This window comes from Cynocephalus volans, chromosome 3 (genome assembly GCF_027409185.1).
Source record: "Cynocephalus volans isolate mCynVol1 chromosome 3, mCynVol1.pri, whole genome shotgun sequence".
Taxonomy (NCBI): Eukaryota; Metazoa; Chordata; class Mammalia; order Dermoptera; family Cynocephalidae; genus Cynocephalus; species Cynocephalus volans.
In genome coordinates, this window is record NC_084462.1 from 171328090 (window position 1) to 171352050 (window position 23961).

The following is a 23961-nucleotide window of genomic DNA, read 5'->3' on the forward strand; positions in this document are numbered from 1 at the left end:
AAGAGTCCACAAGTATATATAACAGTATTTTCACAGTGCTTTTATTCTCAGTTATAGGAATTTGGGTGATATATCTTTTTATTTTGCTTATCTCTATTTTCTAATTTCATATAATCACAACTTACTTGCACTAAAAAAGAATCATTTTTGAAAATATCAAGAAATTCTCAATTCCACTTCAACAATAGGAAGACACTGTTAATATTAGTGAATAAAGTCCTATACAACTCAGTAGAAACACTAATTTTTAATAACTAGCTGCTTGTGTTCCATAAGGAAAGTTAAATTAATAAGCAGTTTTAACTATAGCATTTTAAATTCCAACTGTTTCAAGATTCTCTGAGTGCATACCAAGTGACAGATGTAAAATTCATAAAAAACTGCCTTTTAGTAGTCAACTGAGAACTTCCTAAAATAATGCACATAGGAAATGTGAAGTATTTATTCTTCAGATATTAGAATAGATATAAAATATAGATTGTGTTGTTCCTAATGCAATTAAGACATTTCTTAATTTTTAATTTGAAAACAAATTATCACATATAATTAAATTTATATAAGTAATTTACCTGGATGAATCGCTGAGATAAACTTGTAAGATCAAACATAGATTTGCTTAGCCCAGGGGAACCAGGAAGTTTGTTGGTCCTTAAATCACAAACTACAAAGGGACATGAGAAAAGCACTTATTTTTATAGTAAAGAAAAAGGAATACTGGAATTCTACTTAATTACCAAGATCTAAATCTCTATAGGAATACATCATGAATATTATGTGCAAATCTACATAAGACATAAAACCTTCTAATGAAATTTTTAAAAATGTTTTTCAATTATTTTACTTTTGTTTGAAACAAATCAATGTTAATCAAATATTTTCACAACTACATCAAATATCAAACAGAGAAAATTCACTCTCTTGCTTACATTCCCCAATCCTTCATCCAAGAAGAATAAGAGGATGTAAGTACTTTACTAAATGCAATTCAACTACTATTTAATGAGCACTTATAACAAAAAAACAATACAGAATCCCATGGTCTCCCATATTTCTAGTCTACATTTCTAGTTTCCCTCCTAAACTGTAAGGTCCTAGAAGAAAGGAACTCTGTATACAAATTGTGTACAAGGGGTCTTCAAAAAATTCATGGAAAGATATGTTTTATATTTTAATTCTATTTTTCCATGAATTTTTTGAATTCTAGCAAAATGGTGTGCACACGGCAGGCCCTTAAGTAAATATTTCTTCTTTACTTTCAGTACCTCACCCTGAATTCAGTGGTTGAGATAGTTATATATATATCCAAAACCTGAAAAAGTGAGAATTTTGTGAATCAGAGATGTACACAGTAGACTGTGATTTAAACAGTCTCAAACATGAAATTTTAAAAGTTCTATAATCATTTAAGCATTTTCTATAATCTTTATTTATATTTCTAATCATATCATGGGTTTCTAAATTCATCATATTCTCTGAATAGAGCAGAAAAGAAAAACGTCTGTAAATATCTGTTGTAGAATTTATGAATAGACAGATGATATGAGGGTACTTCAAAAGTTCATGGAAAAATAAAGTTAAAAGATAATGCAAACCTTTCCATGAACTTTTGAAGCACCTTGTACCTAAAATGTATACAAAATAACTGAAAACAAAACCTTATCTAAAAAAAGGGAAAATAAAACGGAATTTGGAACTACAAGCAGACATACCTCATTAATCTTTTGATTTTTATATTAGGTATAATACCACAGAGAAGTCACGAAGTCTATCACAACACTTATGAAGCTTGCTTTTTTCAAAATATTTTTTATTTTTAAATTGCTTTTAATAATAAGAATCATTTCTTCCAGAGTTTTAGATTTAATATGATTTCTAAATTTGTTAAAGAGAAAACACAAAGAGGAAAAGCACAAACAAATTTTCATACCTGATCCATATGGTCTCGTTGCTTCTGAAAGAGGAGGAAAGCGCCGACTCAAATCAGGTGAAAAGTGCCGGTACATGTACAATGGGTTATATACATCATAGCTGGGTCCATGCTGGGATGAACAGGAAAGTTCTACCTTTCGGTCTCCAAAAGAGGCTCTGGCAGATCCTGAAAGCAATTGTTTCTAAAGTTTTACAACATCCTTTTCTTGGAGTGTTAGCCAACAGCTGATATACCCAAAGTAAAGGGAAATTTTTTTTGTCTCAGTACTAAATCACATACTTTTGATATCCAAAAAATCAGCACACACTTATGGGTTCTAACTGTGTGAAATATTATGCCAGGGATCAACCAAGAACCCTGCTCTCAAGACAAGCTGATAAATTTTTGGCATTTTTCTTTGCCACATAAACAAATCTATATTATATGATCTGAGTTTCCTCTTATTTTTCTACTTACATATAGAACATCTTTTAAATAAAAAGATGATCTTTTTTTTCAGACACCCTCTTCAAGAAAACACAGAACATTTATAAAAATTGACTACATGGTGAGATACACTGAACAATTCTCAAATTTGAAAGGAATAAGAATAATCAAAAAGATAATCATTTAGAAGAAAAACAAGAATGAACAAAATATTTGCTCTAATGGGTATTAAGAATAGAATATTGGGGGGGCTGGCCCGCTACTCGGTTGGTTAGAGTGCAGTGCTATAAACACCAAGGTCAAGAGTTTGGATCCCTGTACCAGCCGGCCAACAAAAAGAAAAAAAAAAGAATTTAATATTGGCACAATGACAGTAAAATAGATAAGAAAAACAAAATAGAAGGCCCAGAAAGAGATACCCATTTTATGGACACTTGATTTATAATCAAGGTGGCATTGCACAGCAGAGGGGTAAAGGATAATATTTTCACTAAAAGGTGATAAGACAATAGGACATCAACATGGAAAAAAATAAGACTATTCAACCAAACATATTCACAAAAAATTAATTTCATGGGGAATATAGATCTAAACTAAATCTTAAAGGCAAACCAATAAAGCTTCTATATTTAAGTTAATTTATAAGAAAGTTTTCACGAACTCTGAACAGGAAAACACTTCTTAAATGGAACATAAAAAGCATTAATCATAAAAATATTCTAATGAAATGAACTACATTAAAATTTCCATTTGTCAAAAGACTATTTAAGAGAGTGCAAAGGTAATCCATAGAATGGGAGATGTGTGCAACAAACATAACTGACAAAGGGCTTGTATCCATAATATATAATGAATCCCTACAAATCAATAAGAAAAGGACAGACAAGCCTATATATAAACTGGCTTAAGACTTAAACAAGCACTTCAGAAGAAAGGCTGTCAATCTTACTATTTATAAGGGAAATGTAAATTAAAACCCCAATGTGATACCATTACACACTCACCAGAATGATTAAAACTAAAAAGAAGAACAATAGCAAGTGTTGACAAAAAGTACAGCAATGTACTGTTGGTGGGAATGTTAAGTTGATGCAATCACTGTGGAAAACAGTTTGGCAATTTCTTCTAAAACTGAAGATATTTATACCCTATTACCCAACAATATTCTAGACATATACATGAGTGAAATATTTGCACATGTGCACTAAGAGACATGTATAAGAATGTTCATGTATCAATAGCCATCAAAGCCCCAAACTGGAAAAACCTTAAATGTCCATCAACAGTATAATAAACAGTATTATTTACTTATTACATAAAAATACCTTACAGTATGCTACACAGAAACAATACTGCACATGCCTTTTAGAATATAGAATTATAATATACAATTACTGCACAGATATGAAAACAAACTAAACTGCCATATGATCCAGCAATCCCACTGCTGAGTATATACCCAAAGGAATAGAAATCATGATGAAGGGATACCTGCACTCCCATGTTTATCGCAGCTCTATTTACAACAGCCAAGAGTTGAAACCAACCTAAATGTCCACTGTCAGATGACTAGATAGAGAAAATGTGGTATATATACACAATAGAATACTACTCTACCATAAAAAAAAATGAAATTCTGCCATTCACAGCAACATGGATGAACTTAGAGAAAATTGTGTTAAGTGAAATAAGCCAAACACAGAAAAAACCACATGTCCTCACTCATAAGCGGGAGCTAAAAAAAAAAATAAACAAATAAAAAGAAAAAAGAAAGATACAACAATCACAATAATACATTGAACTTTCAAAAGGAGAGAACAGAAACGAGGGCAACAGAGGTGGGAAAGGGGTAGGAGGTAAGGGAGGAATTGGTAAAGAGCCACAAAAATCTATTACATTGTATATTGTTGAGTATACCAATTATCATGATTTGAATATCACATGTCACATACGGGTATTAATATTCAACTCTGTACCCCACAGATATGGACAACCAACTATGTTTCAATAAAAAAAAAGAGAAAATTGTAGCAGAGAAATAAAAGATAAAAAAAAAAAAACAAATGTAAATTCTATAACTAAAAAATGCAATGTCTAAAATAAAAAATTCACTGGATAGGCTTGACAGCAGAATGGAATTAACAGAGGAATGAGACAGTGAACTTGAGAATAGATCAATTTATCCAATTTAAAGCATAAAGAGAGGGGAAAAAATTGAAAAAAAAAAATAAAAAGAACAGTCTCAGAGACCCACAGAACAATATCAGAAGGTCCAATGGCCAATATATGTGTAACTGGAACCCCAGAATAAGAAGAGAGAGGAGATGGGGCATAAAAAAAGTTTGGACAAATATTCTAGATCTTTTTAAAAATTTTTTAATTTATTTTTTCCTCATTGTACATGTTTATGGAGTACAGTTTGTTGTTTCAATACATGCATATATTATATAATGATCTAATCAGAATAGTTAGCATATCTATCACCTAATCATTTCTTTGTGATTCTGACATTCAAGATTCTCTTTTCTGGCTATCTTGAAATACATAATACGATGTTATTAGCTATTGTCACCCTAGGGCACAAGAACTTATTCTTCCTGTCTAACTATAATGTCGTACTGGTCTACCAACCTTTCCCCAGCACCCCCTCTCTCCTCCGTTTCCCTGCCTCTGGTAACCACTATTCTACTATTTTTCTTTTTTCCTTCTCTTTTTATTTTTCTTAATTGACCCATGATAATTATGTATTATTACAGAGTACAATATGATATCTGGGTACATTCATACTCTGTGCTATGATCATATCAGGGTGCTTAGTATATTCATCACCTCAAACATTTGTCACTTCTTTGTTTTAGGAACATTCAATATAATCTTGACTAGCTATTCAAAGACTTGAATAAGGGGGTAGATCTTGATAGGGGTTTGGATTTCACTGATATATACATTTGTCAATATTCAACAAATTAGACTTATAATTCAACAAATATACACAAAATTCAACAAATACACACCTATGCAGTTCATTGTATATAAGATTTACATCAAAAGAAAACTGTAAACATACCACTGAACTCCAGTAAATGATATATATGTTCAAGTATTTAGACGGAAGTGTATTGATATTTTCAATTTGTACTGAAATGTATCCCCTTCCCCAAAAAAGGGGATTAATAATGGATAAAAAAATGAACAGGTGGACATACATGTGATTAAAGCAAGTATAATAAACTGTTAGTGTCAGAATTTATGTGGTGGACATACTAATATTCACTGTTAAGGTCTTTCAACTTTTCTGTATGTTTGAAATTTTTCCAATAAAATTTTGAGGGGAAAAAGCCACTGTGACTGACAGTGTTTCAATGAACTAACGCAATTTTTTTTTTAAAAGAAAGCTACACTTTGTTTCATCTTATCTTCATTATGCCATTGGCCACTACAACATCAGCCAAAATTCAGCCAGGGAATCTGCTTCATTCAAGTATCTATTTAGACTGGGAAGTACAGACTGGTGAAGAAAGAAGGGAAGAAAGAATTGCTTTTTTCCTTACTTCTCATTGCACCAAATGTTAGAAAACAGTAGATAAGAAACTATGTTTTCTATGCTTGCTGATCAGACACAGGTTGAGCGTGCCTAATCAAAAATTTCAAAATGTTCCAAAATACGAAACTTTTTGAGTGCTGACATGACACCACAAGCAGAAAATTCCACACCTGACCTCATGTGACAGGTTGCAGTCAAAACTTTGTTTCATGTATAAAATTATTAGAAATATTGTATAAAATCATCTTTTTTTTTACATTTATTTTTATTTATTTTTTTTTTAAGTTTTATTTTGTCGATATACATTGTGACTGATTATTGCTCCCCATCACCAAAACCTCCCTCCCTTCTCCCTCCCCCCCAACAATGTCCTTTCTGTTTGCTTGTCGTAGCAACTTCAAGTAGTTGTGGTTGTTATATCTTCCCCCCCCCCCCCCGGTTTGTGTGTGTGTGTGTGTGTGTGAGAATTTATATATTAATTTTTAGCTCCCACCAATCAGTGAGAACATGTGGTATTTCTCTTTCTGTGCCTGACTTGTTTCACTTAATATAATTCTCTCAAGGTCCATCCATGTTGTTGCAAATGGCAGTATTTCATTCGTTTTTATAGCTGAGTAGTATTCCATTGTGTAGATGTACCACATTTTCCGTATCCACTCATCTGATGATGGACATTTGGGCTGGTTCCAACTCTTGGCTATTGTAAAGAGTGCTGCAATGAACACTGGGGAACAGGTATACCTTCGACTTGATGATTTCCATTCCTCTGGGTATATTCCCAGCAGTGGGATAGCTGGGTCGTATGGTAGATCTATCTGCAATTGTTTGAGGAACCTCCATACCATTTTCCATAGAGGCTGCACCATTTTGCAGTCCCACCAACAATGTATGAGAGTTCCTTTTTCTCTGCAACCTCGCCAGCATTTATTGTTCAGGGTCTTTTGGATTTTAGCCATCCTAACTGGGGTTAGATGGTATCTCAATGTGGTTTTGATTTGCATTTCCCGGATGCTGAGTGATGTTGAGCATTTTTCATATGTCTGTTGGCCATTTGGATATCTTCCTTAGAGAAATGCCTACTTAGCTCTTTTGCCCATTTTTTAATTGGGTTGCTTGTTTTTTTCTTGTAAAGTTGTTTGAGCTCCTTGTATATTCTGGATATTAATCCTTTGTCAGATGTATATTTTGCAAATATTTTCTCCCACTCTGTTGGTTGTCTTTTAACTCTGTTAATTGTTTCTTTTGCTGTGCAGAAGCTTTTTAGTTTGATATAATCCCATTTGTTTATTTTTCCTTTGGTTGCCCGTGCTTTTGGGGTCGTATTCATGAAGTCTGTGCCCAGTCCTATTTCCTGAAGTGTTTCTCCTATGTTTTCTTTAAGAAGTTTTATTGTTTCAGGGTGTATATTTAAATCCTTAATCCATTTTGAGTTGATTTTAGTATACGATGAGAGGTATGGATCTAGTTTCATTCTCCTGAGCTATGTGTATAAGGTGTACATGGAACATAAATGAATTTCATGTTTAGATTTGGGTCCCATCCCTAAGATATCTCATTACATATAGGCAAATGTTCCGAAATCCAAAACACTTTTGGTCCCACGCATTTTGGATAAGGGAACAAAATAATTCCTTTACTTTTCTTTCTAGATATGTGAAGGATAACTGAGGTGTTATATTATTCCTTTAAAAAAGGCCAAATCTACACACAAATGTTTTACATTGCGCTCAGATTGCATAATAGGAACTTTCAAAAATACTGTCCCATTAAGTTTTTCTAAAGAAAGAGCAAAACATGTAAAAAGCAAAATACAAAATTTTTATATAAATTTTGTATTGACATAAAAGAGCAAAATAACAGCAATAGCAGCATTTAAATGCTGCATGTTGATTTTTAAATTCTGCCTTTTTATTGTTTACCTTCAAGTTCTTCCAGATGTGATGGAGTTCCTTGTATCCTGGGTTGAATATAAGATAACTTAAACTTGGGCACCACGAACGGTACTTGTTTCCTATCAGATGGTAATTTGGAAAGCAAATAATCCTCTGTACAGCCAACCTGAGGCTTTACAGAAACAGAAGTCAATGGAGGTTTACAGACAGTAGTACTTTGACTATTTGAGACTGCTGCCTTAAAGTCTCTTTCCACAGAAACTGCAAATGGAAGAAGAAAAAAAGAAGAAAAATGTCACAAATATACATATAGATTACACATAATAATCTAAACCTAATAATTTTAGAAAAAATTCCTGATACAGAAACTACTCTTGAGTCCTATCAAACATTTCTGGAATCTACTTTAATTTTGTCCAGCCAATGTTTGAACAATTAATACACTATTGCCAAAGTATATTAACTTACTCTAATAGTAAAGTCAGTTTTTAAAGAGTTTCATTCCCAAAAGAGTTTATAGATGGAAAACAAGTTTATTTTGTAGTTAACTCCACAATGCTTTCAAGTAAGATCTAGTCATGTAAAAATACTGTCAACAAAACAATTCTTGTTGTCAGTACTACTGTGTAATATCAGCTTAATCACATAAAGCAATTCTGAAAAGAAGCTGAAGGTCTACAAAAATCTCTGCCAAAACAAAAATGCACATTGACGCTAGATACACATCATAATAGCAATTCTCCCTATCTGAGCTTCTATGACCCATTTTATCCATTCTCTATAAGCTGCGTGACTTAAGATGGGGAGGTAAGAGACACTCTCAGAGTTAATCTTTATGTATATTTAGTATTGTTTGTAGACTGAATGAAAATACAACTACTCCTGTGTAGGAATTTATGAAATGTTTTAATGTAAAAAAGAAGCCTACATACTCAAATATACTAAGAAGCTCTACTCTAGGCTAAGAAATATAAGAGAGAGACAGAGAAAAATAAAGTTCCAGCCATAGCCCTGAAGAAATTTTTAAAAACCATGTGATAGAAAGGGAAATCTGCAGGGGTCCTTGAAAAACATGAGTCTTATAGGTCCCTTCCCCATATGTCATTCATTCACAAAAGGCATTCTTAAAATGTACTGTACATAAATTAGAAATTGTCTTTATTTAAAAATCAAAACATTCAGCATGGTGTGTTCTCCCCCAAACACACTTCTCTCTCTGTCGTTACCTGTACTATTCCATCCACCTATAATGCCCATACCCAAGTCTCACCTTCTCTGGCTTCCTTCTTCCCACCCAGCTTGCTAAAATCCTGTGCAGACCTCCATGGCAAATGCCATCTTTTTTATGATGATGTCCTAGGGTGTCTCCTGGGTTGAATTCATCTCTCTCTCCTATGCTCAAGGGTACTTGGAGTTCTGGAATACTTACCTAGTGTGTCCTATGTTTCTGCCTCCCCCGTGAAGAGAGGATACATGCCTAATTTATCTTTATATTATAGAATGCCACAAAGAAGTCATTAAATAAATGTTTGCTGAAATCAAAACCAAACTCACAGTTATCCTTTTCTGTTTCACCATAGAAACATCCTCTACAGCAACTCTTTATAAATTCTGCTGCCATTACATTCAACTTCCAATATCCAGCAAAAGATACAAATTTTCAATTTTAATATTAGTCTGTTGGTAGAACAGAAAACAAGTTAAAATGACCGTGCTTAATGCCATTAGATATCACTAAATAAATCATATTATCTGTCTTTCTAAGATATAATGAGGGCTCTGAAGCAAAAATATTTAAGAGGAAGATAGATTTTTGTTCCCATAATGTAATTTTGTATAACCTAAGATCCTCGTTAGTAAAATGACATGCTTAAGAATTACTAAATGAACAATCTCAGTGTTAAAATCTGAAAAAAAGAAAAATCCCACTCTTAATTTTCTCTTTCACCTAAATCTGTGTCCAAGTAAAATGTGAAAGAAAATATCTAGCACTCATAAAATAAGTGTGAGAAAAATTTCACTTCCTCCAGATCAGTTATCTTGGTAATCCAAAAGCTCTATAAGGGGACAATAAACATGTAATTACATACTTTGAGTTATTTTAATCTTTAGAATTACACTAACAGAAAAGTACAGTTATCTCTGGGAATCCATGGGTGTTTGGTTCGAGGACCCCCCAGGGATATCAAAATCCATGGGTGCTCAAGTCCCTTATATAAAATGGCACAGTACTTGCATATAATCTACACAATCCTCCTGCAGATTTTAAATCATTTTTAGATTACTTATAATACCTAACAGAATGCCTAAACATCAGTTCATTTGCTACATAATACTGGGCAAGTGGCAAATTCAAGTTTTCCTTTTTGAAACTTTGTGGAATTATTTTCTGAGTATTTTCAGTTCACAGTTGGTTGAATCAGGGATGTGGAACCCATGAATTTGGAGGAGGGCCGACTGTCTATTTTAAACACACACACAAAGATACCACAAATAAGATACAGTACAAATAGAGGGAGTCTGTTTTATATTCAGGAACATAAAATTGTGTAAGAACTTCATGTCCAATTTCCCACCTTAGTGTCAATGCCTTTGCTCAAAATGAACTCTCTGCGTTCATGCCTAGTTAAACTCCATACATTTTTTATGGGAAATTTTAAACACATGCATAAGAAAACAGAATAGTATAACAAAACCCCAATCACCCAGTTTAAACAATTCTCAACTCATGGTAAATCTTATTTCACCTCTACCTCCCCATTTACTCTGTCCTCTGGGTTATTCTGAAATAAATTCCAGTCATATAATTTCATTCATAAATTTGTGCGCACATATTTCTCAAGTATTTTTCAATATATATCTGTAAGATAGATTCCTAGAGACAGGGCTACTGGGTCAAAAAGTGTGTATGTGTAATTTTGCTTGTACTGCTAAATTTCTTCCTGAAGCTATACTATTTCACATTCCCAATAGCAATGTATGAGAGTATCTGTTTCAGTCACCAACAAAATATGTTGTCAAAATGTTGGACTTTTGCCAATGTTGTAAAAGAAATTATATTATGTATTGTTTTACTTTGCATCTCTCTTTTTGTAAGAGAGGTTGAGAATCTTTTCATATAAGGATAATCTGTGTTTGTTTCTATGAATTCTCTGTTAATTCCCATCTTTTTATAAAGCTGTTGATCCTCTCCAGTTTTAGAAGTTCTTTATGTATTTCGGAAATTAACCCACTGTCCATGACATAAGTGACAAACATTTTCCCAGTTTGTCATTTGTTTTTTTACTTTGATTGTGGTGTTTTCTGCTATGCAAAATGTGTACATATATGCAAACACCCATGAATACTTGTGTGTGTGTGTGTGTCTGTGTGTGTGTGTGCGCACACACACACACACATACACAGTTCGTGTGTAAGGGTATGTGTATATATATTAAAAACATATATATATATAAACATACATGTATCACACTTATCTATGTTTTTCTTTTTTGCTTACAGACTGAGTAATAGAAGTTTTCCCCATATAGATGTCATAAAGTAATTTACCCATGTTTTCTTCTAGTATTTAGCATGGTATTATTTTCTATATTGACATCCCGGTGTACGGTATGAGAAACATTCAAATCTACTTTTTCCCAACTGGCTACCCCAGTATTACAAACACCATGTATTAAGAATTCCATACTTCCTCAACTGATATTGGGATGTTCCCTTTATTATACACTAAATTTCCATATGCAACCGGGTTTATTCCTGTACTTCATATTCTCTTCAATTGGTCTGTCTAATCCTGTACCAATACCACATTATTTTAATTTTAAAGGCTTATAACATGTTTTAATATGCAGCAGGGCTAGCCATCCTTACTGCTCTTCATTTTCAGCATTGTCTTAGCTATTCTTGCTTGTCTGTTTTTGCAAATGAACTTTATAATTAGCCCTAGAAGGAAAAAATCTGATACTTTCCATTGGGATCATGATAAACTTATAAATTATTTTAGAAAAACTGCCATTTTTAAGGATGTTGAGTCTTCCTACCTAGAACATAGTATATTCTTTACATTTGTTCAGGTCTGTGTTTATGCCTTTGGGAGTTTTTATAGTTATCCTCATACAAATTCTGAACATTTCTTGTTAAGTGTATGCCTGTAAAATTTGCTTGGCTATCATAAATAGCATCTTCTCTTTCATTATATCTTGTAACTGATTTCTATTTTTATGTACAAATTTTCAAAGACCCTGTTCATCTCAGTATATCTGAGGAAGCACTCCTTAACTACCCAGATCAAACTAATTTTCTCTCATCTCTAAATGTCTAGTGTATTTTTTTTTAAAAAGGTTAAACATTTTTCTCGACATTTCATCACATCTTGTTCTACCTCTCCTGCTAAAATACAAACTATTAAAAAACAATGTTGCTCTCACTTTCTGCTTAGCACTCAGCACCCTGTATGGTGCTGGGAATACAGTTGGAACTCAGCAAATAACTAGCTGATAAATAAGGAAACAAAGCACAACAATCTCCTAAAAAAAAAAAAAAAAATCACAACATACTCATCACATTTCTGACCCCAACTGGCTTGCAAATACTTAACACTAAGCATGAGAGGAATGTGGGAGGATTAGTTAAAAATGACCACTACTTCTAAGAGAAAAGTTCTCAAAGTTGATGGCCTTGACTCACCCAAAGTGAGTTGGGGAAGATGGGGGAAGGATGTAGAAAGAGAGAGAAGTTTATATGAACAAAATATGAGATCTGATTAAAGTACACACCCAGGAATATACTGAAGGAAAGATGGTTTAAAATTGAACACATGGATATTTCCACTTTGGGCCAAAATGGAATAATAGGGTCCAGATTTACCCTACCACTTGAAAAACAAACAAAATACATAAATAACCAGTTTTCAAGACGCTGGCCATTGGGTAACAAAGAGCTGAGAAACAGGAAACAAAGGAGGTGAGCCCTACATCTCACTGCCTTGAGGGAGTTTCCAGGCCATGGGAAAGGAAAACTTACCCAGGCAAAGCCCAGCAGATTCTCTGAATCTGTAGATGAATTCCACTGTGATCAGAGAATTTATTATGTATGATTTCAATATTTTGAAATTTTTGAAACCTGCTTTGTAGTACAATATATGGTCAATTTTGAGAAATGTTCCATGTACATTTGCAACTCTGAGTGCAGTGTTCCATGCATGTCAATTAGGTCATTTTTGGTCATGTTAAAGTCTTCTGTAACTCTTGCTAATTTTTTTCCTGCTTCTTCTGTAAAGTACTACAAGAGATGTGTTTAAAAGAAAACTTCAACTATGACTATAGATATATCTATTTCTCCTAACAGATTTGTTTTACATATTTTGAGACTAATTTATTAGGTGCATACAAATTTAAGCTTATTAAATAATATATCTCTTAATCTCTAGTAACACTTCTCACCTTAAAGGTGGCTTTGTCTAACATAACTAGAATGAATTTCTTTTAGTTAATATTTGTATATTATATGTTCTTTCCATCATTTGATTTTGAACCTCTTTGTGTTTTTTTTTTTTTTTAATTTTATTTTGTCGATATACATTGTGGCTGATTATTGCTCCCCATCGCCAAAACCTCCCTCCCTTCTCCCTCCCCCCCTCCCCTCCAACAATGTCCTTTCTGTTTGCTTGTCGTATCAACTTCAAATAATTGTGGTTGTTATATCTTCTTCCCCCCCTCCCCGGTTGTGTGTGTGTGTGTGTGTGTGTGTGTGTGTGTGTGTGTGTGTGTGTGTGTGTGTGTGTGTGTGTGTGTGTGTGTGAGAATTTATATATTAATTTTTAGCTCCCACCAATCAGTGAGAACATGTGGTATTTCTCTTTCTGTGCCTGACTTGTTTCACTTAATACAATTCTCTCAAGGTCCATCCATGTTGCTGCAAATGGCAGTATTTCATTCGTTTTTATAGCTGAGTAGTATTCCATTGTGTAGATGTACCACATTTTCCGTATCCACTCATCCAATGATGGGCATTTGGGCTGGTTCCAACTCTTGGCTATTGTAAAGAGTGCTGCGATAAACATTGGGAAACAGGTATACCTTCGACTTGATGATTTCCATTCCTCTGGGTATATTCCCAGCAGTGGGATAGCTGGGTCGTATTGTACATCTATCTGCAATTGTTTGAGGAACCTCCATACCATTTTCCATAGAGTCTGCACCATTTTGCAGTCCCACCAACAATGTATGAGAGTTCCTTTTTCTCCGCAGCCTCGCCAGCATTTATCGTTCATAGTCTTTTGGATTTTAGCCATCCTAACTGGGGTTAGATGGTATCTCAATGTGGTTTTGATTTGCATTTCCCGGATGCTGAGTGATGTTGAGCATTTTTTCATATGTCTGTTGGCCATTTGTATATCTTCCTTAGAGAAATGCCTACTTAGCTCTTTTGCCCATTTTTTAATTGGGTTGCTTGTTTTCTTCTTGTACAGTTGTTTGAGTTCCTTATATATTCTGGATATTAATCCTTTGTCAGATATATATTTTGCAAATATTTTCTCCCACTCTGTTGGTTGTCTTTTAACTCTGTTAATTGTTTCTTTTGCTGTGCAGAAGCTTTTTAGTTTGATATAATCCCATTTGTTTATTTTTCCTTTGGTTGCCCATGCTTTTGGGGTCGTATTCATGAAGTCTGTGCCCAGTCCTCTTTCCTGAAGTGTTTCTCCTATGTTTTCTTTAAGAAGTTTTATTGTTTCAGGGTGTATATTTAAGTCCTTAATCCATTTTGAGTTGATTTTAGTATACGGCGAGAGGTATGGATCTAGTTTCATTCTCCTGCATATGGATATCCAGTTGTCCCAGCACCATTCGCTGAAGAGGCAGTCCCTTCGCCACTGAATAGGCTTGGTGCCTTTGTCAAAGATCAGCTGACAGTAAGTGTGTGGGTTGATTTCTGGATTCTCTATTCTATTCCATTGGTCAGTGTGTCTGTTTTTATGCCAGTACCATACTGTTTTGGTTATTATAGCTTTGTAGTATAGCTTAAAGTCAGGTAGTGTTATGCCTCCAGCTTTATTTTTTTTGCTCAGCATTGCTTTGGCTATGCGTGGTCTTTTATTGTTCCATATAAATGTCTGGATAGTTTTTTCCATTTCTGAGAAAAATGTCTTTGGAATTTTGATGGGGATTGCATTGAATTTGTTTATCACTTTGGGTAGTATGGACATTTTCACTATGTTGATTCTTCCAATCCAAGAGCATGGGATATCTTTCCATCTTCTTTCTCTCTAATTTCTCTCAGCAGTGGTTTGTAGTTCTCATTATAGAGATTTTTCACCTCCTTGGTTAACTCAATTCCTAAGTGTTTTATTTTTTTGGTGGCTATTGTAAATGGGCAGGCTTTCTTGATTTCTCTTTCTGCATGTTCACTATTGGAGAAAAGAAATGCTACTGATTTTTGTGTGTTGATTTTGTGTCCTGCTACTGTGCTGAAATCATTTATCAATTCCAGCAGGTTTTTTGTAGAGGCTTTAGGCTGTTCGATATATAGGATCATGTCATCTGCAAACATGGACAGTTTGACTTCATCTTTTCCAATCTGAATGCCCTTTATTTCCTTCTCTTCTCTGATTGCTCTGGCTAGTACTTCCAACACTATGTTGAATAGGAGTGGTGAGAGTGGGCATCCTTGTCTAGTTCCTGTTCTTAAAGGAAAAGCTTTCAGCTTTTCCCCATTCAGGATGATATTGGCTGTGGGTTTGGCATATATGGCTTTAATTATGTTGAGATACTTTCCCTCTATACCTAACTTGTAGAGGGTCTTTGTCATGAATGAGTGCTGAACTTTATCAAATGCTTTTTCAGCATCTATAGAGATGATCATATGGTCCTTGTGTTTGAGTTTATTAATACGGTGTATCACATTTATTGATTTGCGTATGTTGAACCAACTTTGCATCCCTGGGATGAATCCCACTTGATCGTGATGAATAATTTTACGTATGTGTTGCTGTATTCTGTTTGCTAGTAATTTAGTGAGGATTTTTGCATCTATATTCATCAAGGATATTGGCCTGTAGTTTTCTTTTTTGGTTATATCTTTACCTAGTTTTGGTATCAGGATGATGTTTGCTTCATAGAATGAGTTTGGGAGATTTGCGTCCGTTTCAATCTTTTGGAATAGTTTGTAAAGAATCGGTGTCAATTCCTCTTTGAATGTTTGGTAAAATTCTGCTGTGAATCCATCTGGTCCTGGGCTTTTCTTTGTTGGGAGCCTTCTGATAACAGCTTCAATCTCCTTTATTGTTATTGGTCTGTTCAAATTTTCTACGTCTTCACGGTTCAGTTTTGGGAGCTTGTGTGTGTCCAGAAATTTATCCATTTCCTCCAGATTTTCAAATTTGTTGGCGTATAGTTGTTTATAGTAGTCTCGAATGATTCCTTGTATTTCAGATGAATCAGTTGTAATATCACCTTTTTCATTTCTAATTTTTGTTATTTGAGTCTTCTTTCTTCTTTTTTTTTGTTAGCCATGCTAATGGTTTGTCAATTTTATTTACCTTTTCAAAAAACCAACTTTTTGATTCGTTGATCTTTTGAATTGTTTTTTGGTTTTCAATTTCATTCAGTTCTGCTCTGATCTTAATGATTTCTTTCCGTCTGCTAACTTTAGGTTTGGATTGTTCTTGTTTTTCTAGTTCTTTAAGGTGAAGTGTTAGTTTGTTCACTTGCCATCTTTCTATTCTTCTGAAGTGAGCGTTTAATGCAATAAATTTTCCCCTCAATACTGCTTTTGCAGTATCCCACAGGTTTTGGTATGATGTATCATTGTTTTCATTAGTTTCAATAAATTTTTTGATTTCCTGCTTGATTTCTTCTTGGACCCATATGTCATTAAGTAGAATGCTGTTTAATTTCCATGTGTTTGTATAGTTTCCAGAGGTTCGTTTGTTATTAATTTCTAGTTTTAATCCATTGTGGTCTGAGAAGATACATGGGATAATTGCAATTTTTTTGAATTTATTGTGACTTGATTTGTGACCTAATATGTGATCTATCCTGGAGAATGATCCATGTGCTGATGAGAAAAATGAATATTCTGAGGTTGTTGGGTGGAATGTTCTGTAGATATCTGCCAATTCCAATTGGTCTAGAGTCTTGTTTAGATCTTGTGTTTCTCTACTGATTCTTTGCCTAGATGATCTGTCTAATATTGACAGTGGGGTGTTCAGGTCCCCTGCTATTATGGTATTAGTGTCTATTTCCTTCTTTTGGTCTAATAGAGTTTGTTTTATAAATCTGGCTGCTCCAACATTGGGTGCATACATATTTATGATTGTTATGTCTTCTTGATGGATCAGTCCTTTTATCATTAAGTAGTGTCCCTCATTGTCTCTTTTTATGGTTTTTAGTTTAAAGTCTATTTTGTCAGATATAAGAATAGCTACTCCAGCTCGTTTTTCTTTTCTGTTTGCATGGTAAATCTTTTTCCATCCTTTCACTCTTAGTCTGTGTGAATCTTTATGGGTGAGGTGGGTCTCTTGTAGGCAGCATATAGTTGGGTCCTGCTTTTTGATCCAGTCAGCCAGTCTGTGTCTTTTAATTGGGGAATTTAAGCCTTTTACATTAAGAGTTGTTATTGAAAGTTGTTGATTTATTCCTAGCATTTTATTGGTTGTTTGGTTGTCTTAGGTGTCTTTTGTTCCTTGCTTTCTGATTTACTGTTTGTTTTCTGTGTTTGTTGGTTCCTTAGGTTGTAGATAGTGTTTTTGTTAGCTTGTTTTCTCTTCATGAATGCCATTTTTATTTATCTTGCTCTTTCTATTTGTCCTACTTGTCCTCTGTTTCTTTTTCTTTCCTGCCATGGCTTCCTTTGGACTGACTGCTTATGATCTCCATTTTTTTCCTCTAATAGATTGGATATTATATTAGTTTCCTATTGCTGTTGTAATAAATTACCACAAATTTAGTGTCTTAAAATAACACAAACTTATTATCTTACAGTTCTGGAAATTATAAATCCGAAATAGGTTTTATTAAGCTAAATCAAGGAGTAAGCAAGGGCTGCATTCCTTCTGGAGGTTCTATGAGAGAATCTATTGATTTGTCCTTTCCAGTTTCTCGAAGCTGCCTGCATTCCTTGGCTCATGGTCTCTTCCTCCATATTCAAAGTCCGTAGGAAAGCTCATCTTCCAATCTCTCTCTCTGACTTCTGCACCCATGGTCACATCTCCTCTGACTCTGAATTTCCCACCTCCCTATATCATTTAGAAAGACTCTCGTAATTACACTGGGTCAAACTGGATAATCCATAACCTAGGAGAATTTCCCATCTCAAAATCCTAATTCATATTTGCAAAGTCTCTTTTGCCATGTGAATAAATATATTCACAGGTTCCAGGGATTAGGATGGTCATCTTTCAGAGGTCATTATTTGGCCTACCATAGACACTATAAATTCAATTTCCTTTTCTTTAGCTACTCTGGATATTTTAATGTGCACACTTAAAATGTGAAAGTCTAGAGTCAATTCTTTTATCCTCCTCTTGCAAAATAAAAGGGAAAGACCGTTAACTCCTTTATACACCAACCATGTGTGACTTAGGCATGATGTTATCATTGCATGTATTTTAATTCCATCTTGTTTTAAATCTACAAAACATTATTGTTATTCTTTGTAAAGTTAGTGTTCGTTTGTACTTACACACATACATTCACCAATTAGTTTCCACTTCATTCCTTCATTCCTTCTTTTATTCCTTCATTCCTTCCATTTCAATCCTCCTTCCATCTCAGACTATCCATGTAAAATCATTCTTTTTGTCTATATCCTTCATCATTTACTTTAGTGAATGTACACTGGTAGAAAACCCTCCTAATTGTTGTGGGTCTCAAAATATCCCCTATTTTGTCCTTTTCATATGGAAAGTGTCAAATATATACAAAGTAGAAAGAATATAAAATAATTCTACATGGACACATCGCCTATCTTCAATTATTATCAACTCTTAGTCAATCTTTTTTCCTCTATATACTCCCACTTACAGATATTTTTTAGAAGATGTAAAATATTTTTATCTGTAAGTATCTCAGTATGCATCTCTAGAAGACAAGGTGTCTCCTTACTTAATGCAACCACAACACTATCCCAACGCTTCCAGAAAATCAATAATTTCTTCATGTTTTCAATATTCACATTTCCCTAATTTTCCTATAATTTTCTATACCTCATTTGTTTGGTGTGAAATAAGTTTAGCTATCAAAGTCTCTTTTAATCTACAGGTTTCCTGACCAATATTTTGATACTGAAACCAGGTCTTTTATCCCAGAGTTTATTATAACTGTATTTTGCTGAATGCATTCCCATGGTATCATTCAGCATATCCCTGTCTGCTGTTTTTTTGTAAAATAATAGTTACATCTATAACTTGATCTGATTCACTTTTTTTTGTTTGTTTTCCTTTTGGCAAGACTACTCAATCCACTGTGGGTACATAATGTCCAAACTGTTTTTTGTTTTTTTTTTCTTAATGATGACAGTAGCCACCGATGATCATTGTATTTCTCTCATTCTTAAAAGATATTTCTTCTGGTTATAAAATTCCAAATTACAAGCTATTTTCTTCAGCACAAAATAATCATATACTGCTGTTTTCTGTCCCACGAATGCTATAGTCAGTTGTCAACATAATCACTGCTCTTTTGAAGAAAATCTACATTTTTGTCTAAGCCCTAGAGTTACTTTTAAGATTTACTCTGTCTCTGGTTTTCTTCATTTCACTACGATGTTTCTAAATGTACAATTTTTTCTTCCTTGAAATTCATCGAAATTCTTGAATCTGTAGATTGGTCTCTCCTTTAGTACTGAAAAATTCTCATTCCTTATCTCTTTAAATATTGCTTATGCCCATTCTCTATTTCTTTCCTTTCAGGAACTCCAATTTATTAGACTTTCTCACTATAACTTCTCACTCTGATCACTCTAATTCCCACAACTCTTAATCTCTCATATTTTTCATTTCTATCTTTTTGAGCTGTACTCTGTATGATCTATTATGATCTATCTTCCGGTTCATTTGTTCTCTCTATGGGTATGCCTAATTGTCTAATCTGTAGTTACAAACTTGACAAATGAAGTTTGAGTTTTTATTACTGCATATTTAATAAAAATTACACTTAGTTCTTTTTTTCAACCACCTCTGTAACTGTCACTTTTTAGACTCCTTCTCCCTACATATATTTTCAAACTTGTCTTTTATTTACTTAAACACAGTCCAGCATAGTTATTTTAATAATCAATGACTAGTAACTCAAACTTTTGTACATTTATTTCTAATTATGTATTGGTTCCACTGAATCTTGCTCAGGATGTCTTATTTCCTTGGTTATCTTTGTTATCTTTGACAATAAATTATTCACTGACCATGAAAGTTTACTGGTAGGACTTTTTAAAGCCAAAAATGAAAGTATACTCCTCCAGAGAATATTTATATTTGTTACCAGATCATTTTAAATTCATGCCCTGAGAAAAAACCCAATCAAAAATGAGCAAAGGATTTAAACAGACATTTCTCCAAAGGAGATAAACAAATGGCCAGTTAACACATGAAAGGGTGCTTGTGGTGCTACTGCAAGGCTAATGTCTGAAATCCTGTCAACAACGCCAATTGCAGGGCTACAGGCTAATGTCGGAATTCTGCCCACATCACCAATTGTCGGGCTCCACGACTTCGCCAGTTGTCGGGCTCTTTTACCTGCCAGTAATCCTGCTGACTGAGCCAATTATTGAGCTAGAGCTGGGTCTGGAGCTCCCAGACCCCTGAAGCCCATTCACAGAATGGGTCACAAACCTTTCATATGTCAGGATGGGTCACCAGACCCCTTCACGCAGGTCTGTGAGCTAGGTAACTGGCCAAACGGTCCTTGGAGCCATATGTTGGAAAGCATGGCTGCGCCGGGTGGACACCCAAGGCAGATGCCCACTCACCTGCTTCACTCAAACTACTCTCTTCTCTCTCTCCCCCCCCCCCCGCTAAAGAACAGAAGAATAGCAACAAAACTAAAAAGATACATTGGCACGCATGCACACTAACTCCACACACACACACACACACACACACACACACACACACACACACACACGCACACACGCACAATTTGCTTACAAAGAATGTGCTAAAACCATACTCAACCGGACCCAGGGGAGGGCCCTGACCAAACTATTCTATTTTCCCAACAGTGTTCAACATCACTGTTAGGGAAATTAAAATCAAAACCACAATGAGATACTACCTCACACATACCAATTAAAACGATAGAAAAAAAAAAGTGTTGGTGAGGATGGTGAGAAACTAGAACCCTCATATACTGCTGGTAGAAATGTAAAATGGTACAGCTGCTTTGAAAACACTTTGGCAGTTCCTCAAAAACTTTGCACAGAGTTGCCACATGACCTAGGGATTCTACTCCTAGGTTAATATACGTATGAGAATGGAAAACATATTTCACACAAAAACTTCTACACCAATGTTCATAGAAGCATTATTCATAATAGCCAAAAAATGAAAACAACCCAAATGTCCATCAACTGATGAATGGGAAATAAAATGTGGGATACACCCGTATGGTGGAATATTTATTCAACCATAAAAAAGAGTGAAGTACTGATTCATGCTACAACATGGATAAACCTTGAAAATATTATGCTAAGTGAAAGAAGCAAGACACAAAATACCACATATTGTATGATTCCATTCATATGAAATGTCCAGAATGAGGAAATCCATAGAAATAGAAAGTAGATTAGTGGTTGCAAGGGGATGGGAGGGAAGAGGGGAATGAGGAATGACTGCCAATGGGTACAAGGTTTCTTTTGGGGGGTGAAAAAAATATTCTTGAAATAGATAGTGATAATGGTTGTACAACTTTGTGAATATATGAAAAACCACTGAACTCTACACTTTAAAGGGGTGAATTTTATGGTGTGTGAATTATATCTCAAAAAAATTTTTTTAAATTCACAACCAAATTTTTTAAATTAGACCACCAAGGTGTTATGAACTTCTTCCTATGGTCTGTTTGGTGTTTTGGTATCATGGCAACTTTCCTTGCAGTCCTTTGAAGGAGGTAGGGTGAGTTTTCACCCTCTTCATGACATCACAGCCATTTGGGATCCCAGAATTAGGGACAGAAAGTCTCTTGTTAGTTTACCTTGAGTGAGTACTGGGCTGACTTCCAACTATCCCTCCCATACTGCAAATCCAAGTTCCTACTCAAATCCATTAAGTTCCCCCCAGTTTAGCAAATACCTTCAGGGCAAATAAGACTTAAGAGCTTCTTCAGACTCTCATACTTTCAGATTTCTCTTAGATTTGGCATGTTAATTCCTATCTTTTTTAATTGTTTTTTTTTAAATACAGCATTCTTTGCTGTTTTCAGTGTAAAGGTTGCTCCAAATACCTCAATTTACATACTACCAAAATGAAAATCCTGTATTTACTTTTCCAGTTAAAATTAATTTTAGTGAGTTAGGACAGGATTTACAAAATCCAAAGATAGCCTGATATAGTCTACATTAGAGTAACTTCAGTATTATCGTGACTTCAGGTGATTACAGTAAATAATTAAAAATTAAATAACACATTATAATCCACGTAAAAGTTTATTTTTAAAAAAGAAAAAAAAAACACCAATTGAGGAGTCTAGTTTTAAAAGGAACATGGGTGGGTGACTTGTCTCAGGTATCAAGGTTCTTTATACAGCTAGAGTAAATAAGACTGTAACGAGGACACTTAAACAGAACAAATAAAGAATAGCCTTGAAACATATCCACAGATACATAAAAACTTGCCATATGATATTTATAGATCACTGGAATGAAAAACAGAATATTCAGTAAATGATGCTGGGAAAACTGATTACCCATATGGGAAAAAAAGAATTGGACCTCATTTCATACCACACAAAAATCAATTCTATATGGATTAACGACATAAATATGAAAGGCAACATTTTTTAAATGGACTTTATTTTTTAGGGCAGTTTCAGGTTCACAGCAAAATTGAGAAAGTACAGAGGTTTTCCACATAACCCCTGGAAAGACAACATTTTAAAGCTTTTAATAGAAAACACCAGACTATATTTTTATGATCTCAGGAAAGAGAAAGGTTTGTTCAACAAGACGCCAAAAGCCCAAACCATAAAGGAAAAGACTGACATAGTCCACTACATTAAACTATAGAATGCTTTCATCAAAAGACACTATGCAAAAAGTAAAAAGACAAGCTGCTCACTGAGAAAAAGATATGTTCCACATGCACAACTGACAAGGGATTAATATCCAGAATATATAAAGAACTTGTAGAAACCGATTTAAGTCACAAAAAATAGGTAAAAGACATAAGCAGACACCCCGTAGAAGAACTATGAAAGGTTAAACATCATCAGTAAATGAGGAAATGTAAATTAAATCCGCAATGAAATACCATTTCTTACCCAGCAGATTGTCATTTAATAGTTAAGTAGATACATGGTTGTAGTAAATATGAAAAATACAGAAAAATATATGAAGAAAATAAAAATTGTCTATAATCCCATCACCCTGAGGTAATTCCAGTTTTTAAAGAAGGTAAATGTACTGAAATGATGTGCTCTCTTCCACTCTATTTTTATTTAATCTGAGGTATAATTGACTTATAATAAATTGCAAATAATTAAAATGTACAAATAAATGAATCAGACACATGTATACATTAGTGACAGCATCATCCCAATCAAGGAAATGAATATATCTATCATCCCCAAAAGTTTCCTCTTGCCCCTTTTTAATCCATCCCTTACTTTCCCTTGCCCCATTCCCAAGTAACCACTGATGTGTCATCTGTCACATTAGATTAGTTTACATTTTCAGGAGTTTTGTTGGGTATATGTCTGGGCACAGTTTGGCATATGTTTCCCTTTAGTAGATACTGCTGAAGAGTTTTCTAAAATGACTGCACCAATTTACAATTCCACCAGCAGAATATGAGAGTTCCAGTTGTTCCCCATCCTCGTCAACACTTGGTGGTTAGACTCTTCCATTTTAATTATTATTTTCATATCACTAAGAGAAATATTCATTAAACTACTTATCTGAACTCTAGAACAACAACAAAAAAATCAAACTTTCAATGAAGATTGAAGTGAAACTTACTA

General features: G+C 34.2%; 1 protein-coding gene across 1 annotated transcript in view; it reads right to left on the reverse strand.

Annotated features, from left to right (window-relative positions):
• The window catches only part of TC2N (tandem C2 domains, nuclear), a 40805-nt gene that overhangs the window by 14425 nt on the left and 2419 nt on the right, over positions 1-23961 (reverse strand). Inside the window, exons 2-5 of the mRNA XM_063091342.1 lie at positions 9347-9469; positions 7820-8053; positions 1928-2095; positions 570-661 (exon numbers count right to left, since the gene is read on the reverse strand). Of these exons, the coding sequence (XP_062947412.1) occupies positions 570-661; positions 1928-2095; positions 7820-8053; positions 9347-9413 (561 nt within the window). The 5' untranslated portion in view covers positions 9414-9469. The remainder of the gene's footprint in view (positions 1-569; positions 662-1927; positions 2096-7819; positions 8054-9346; positions 9470-23961) is intronic.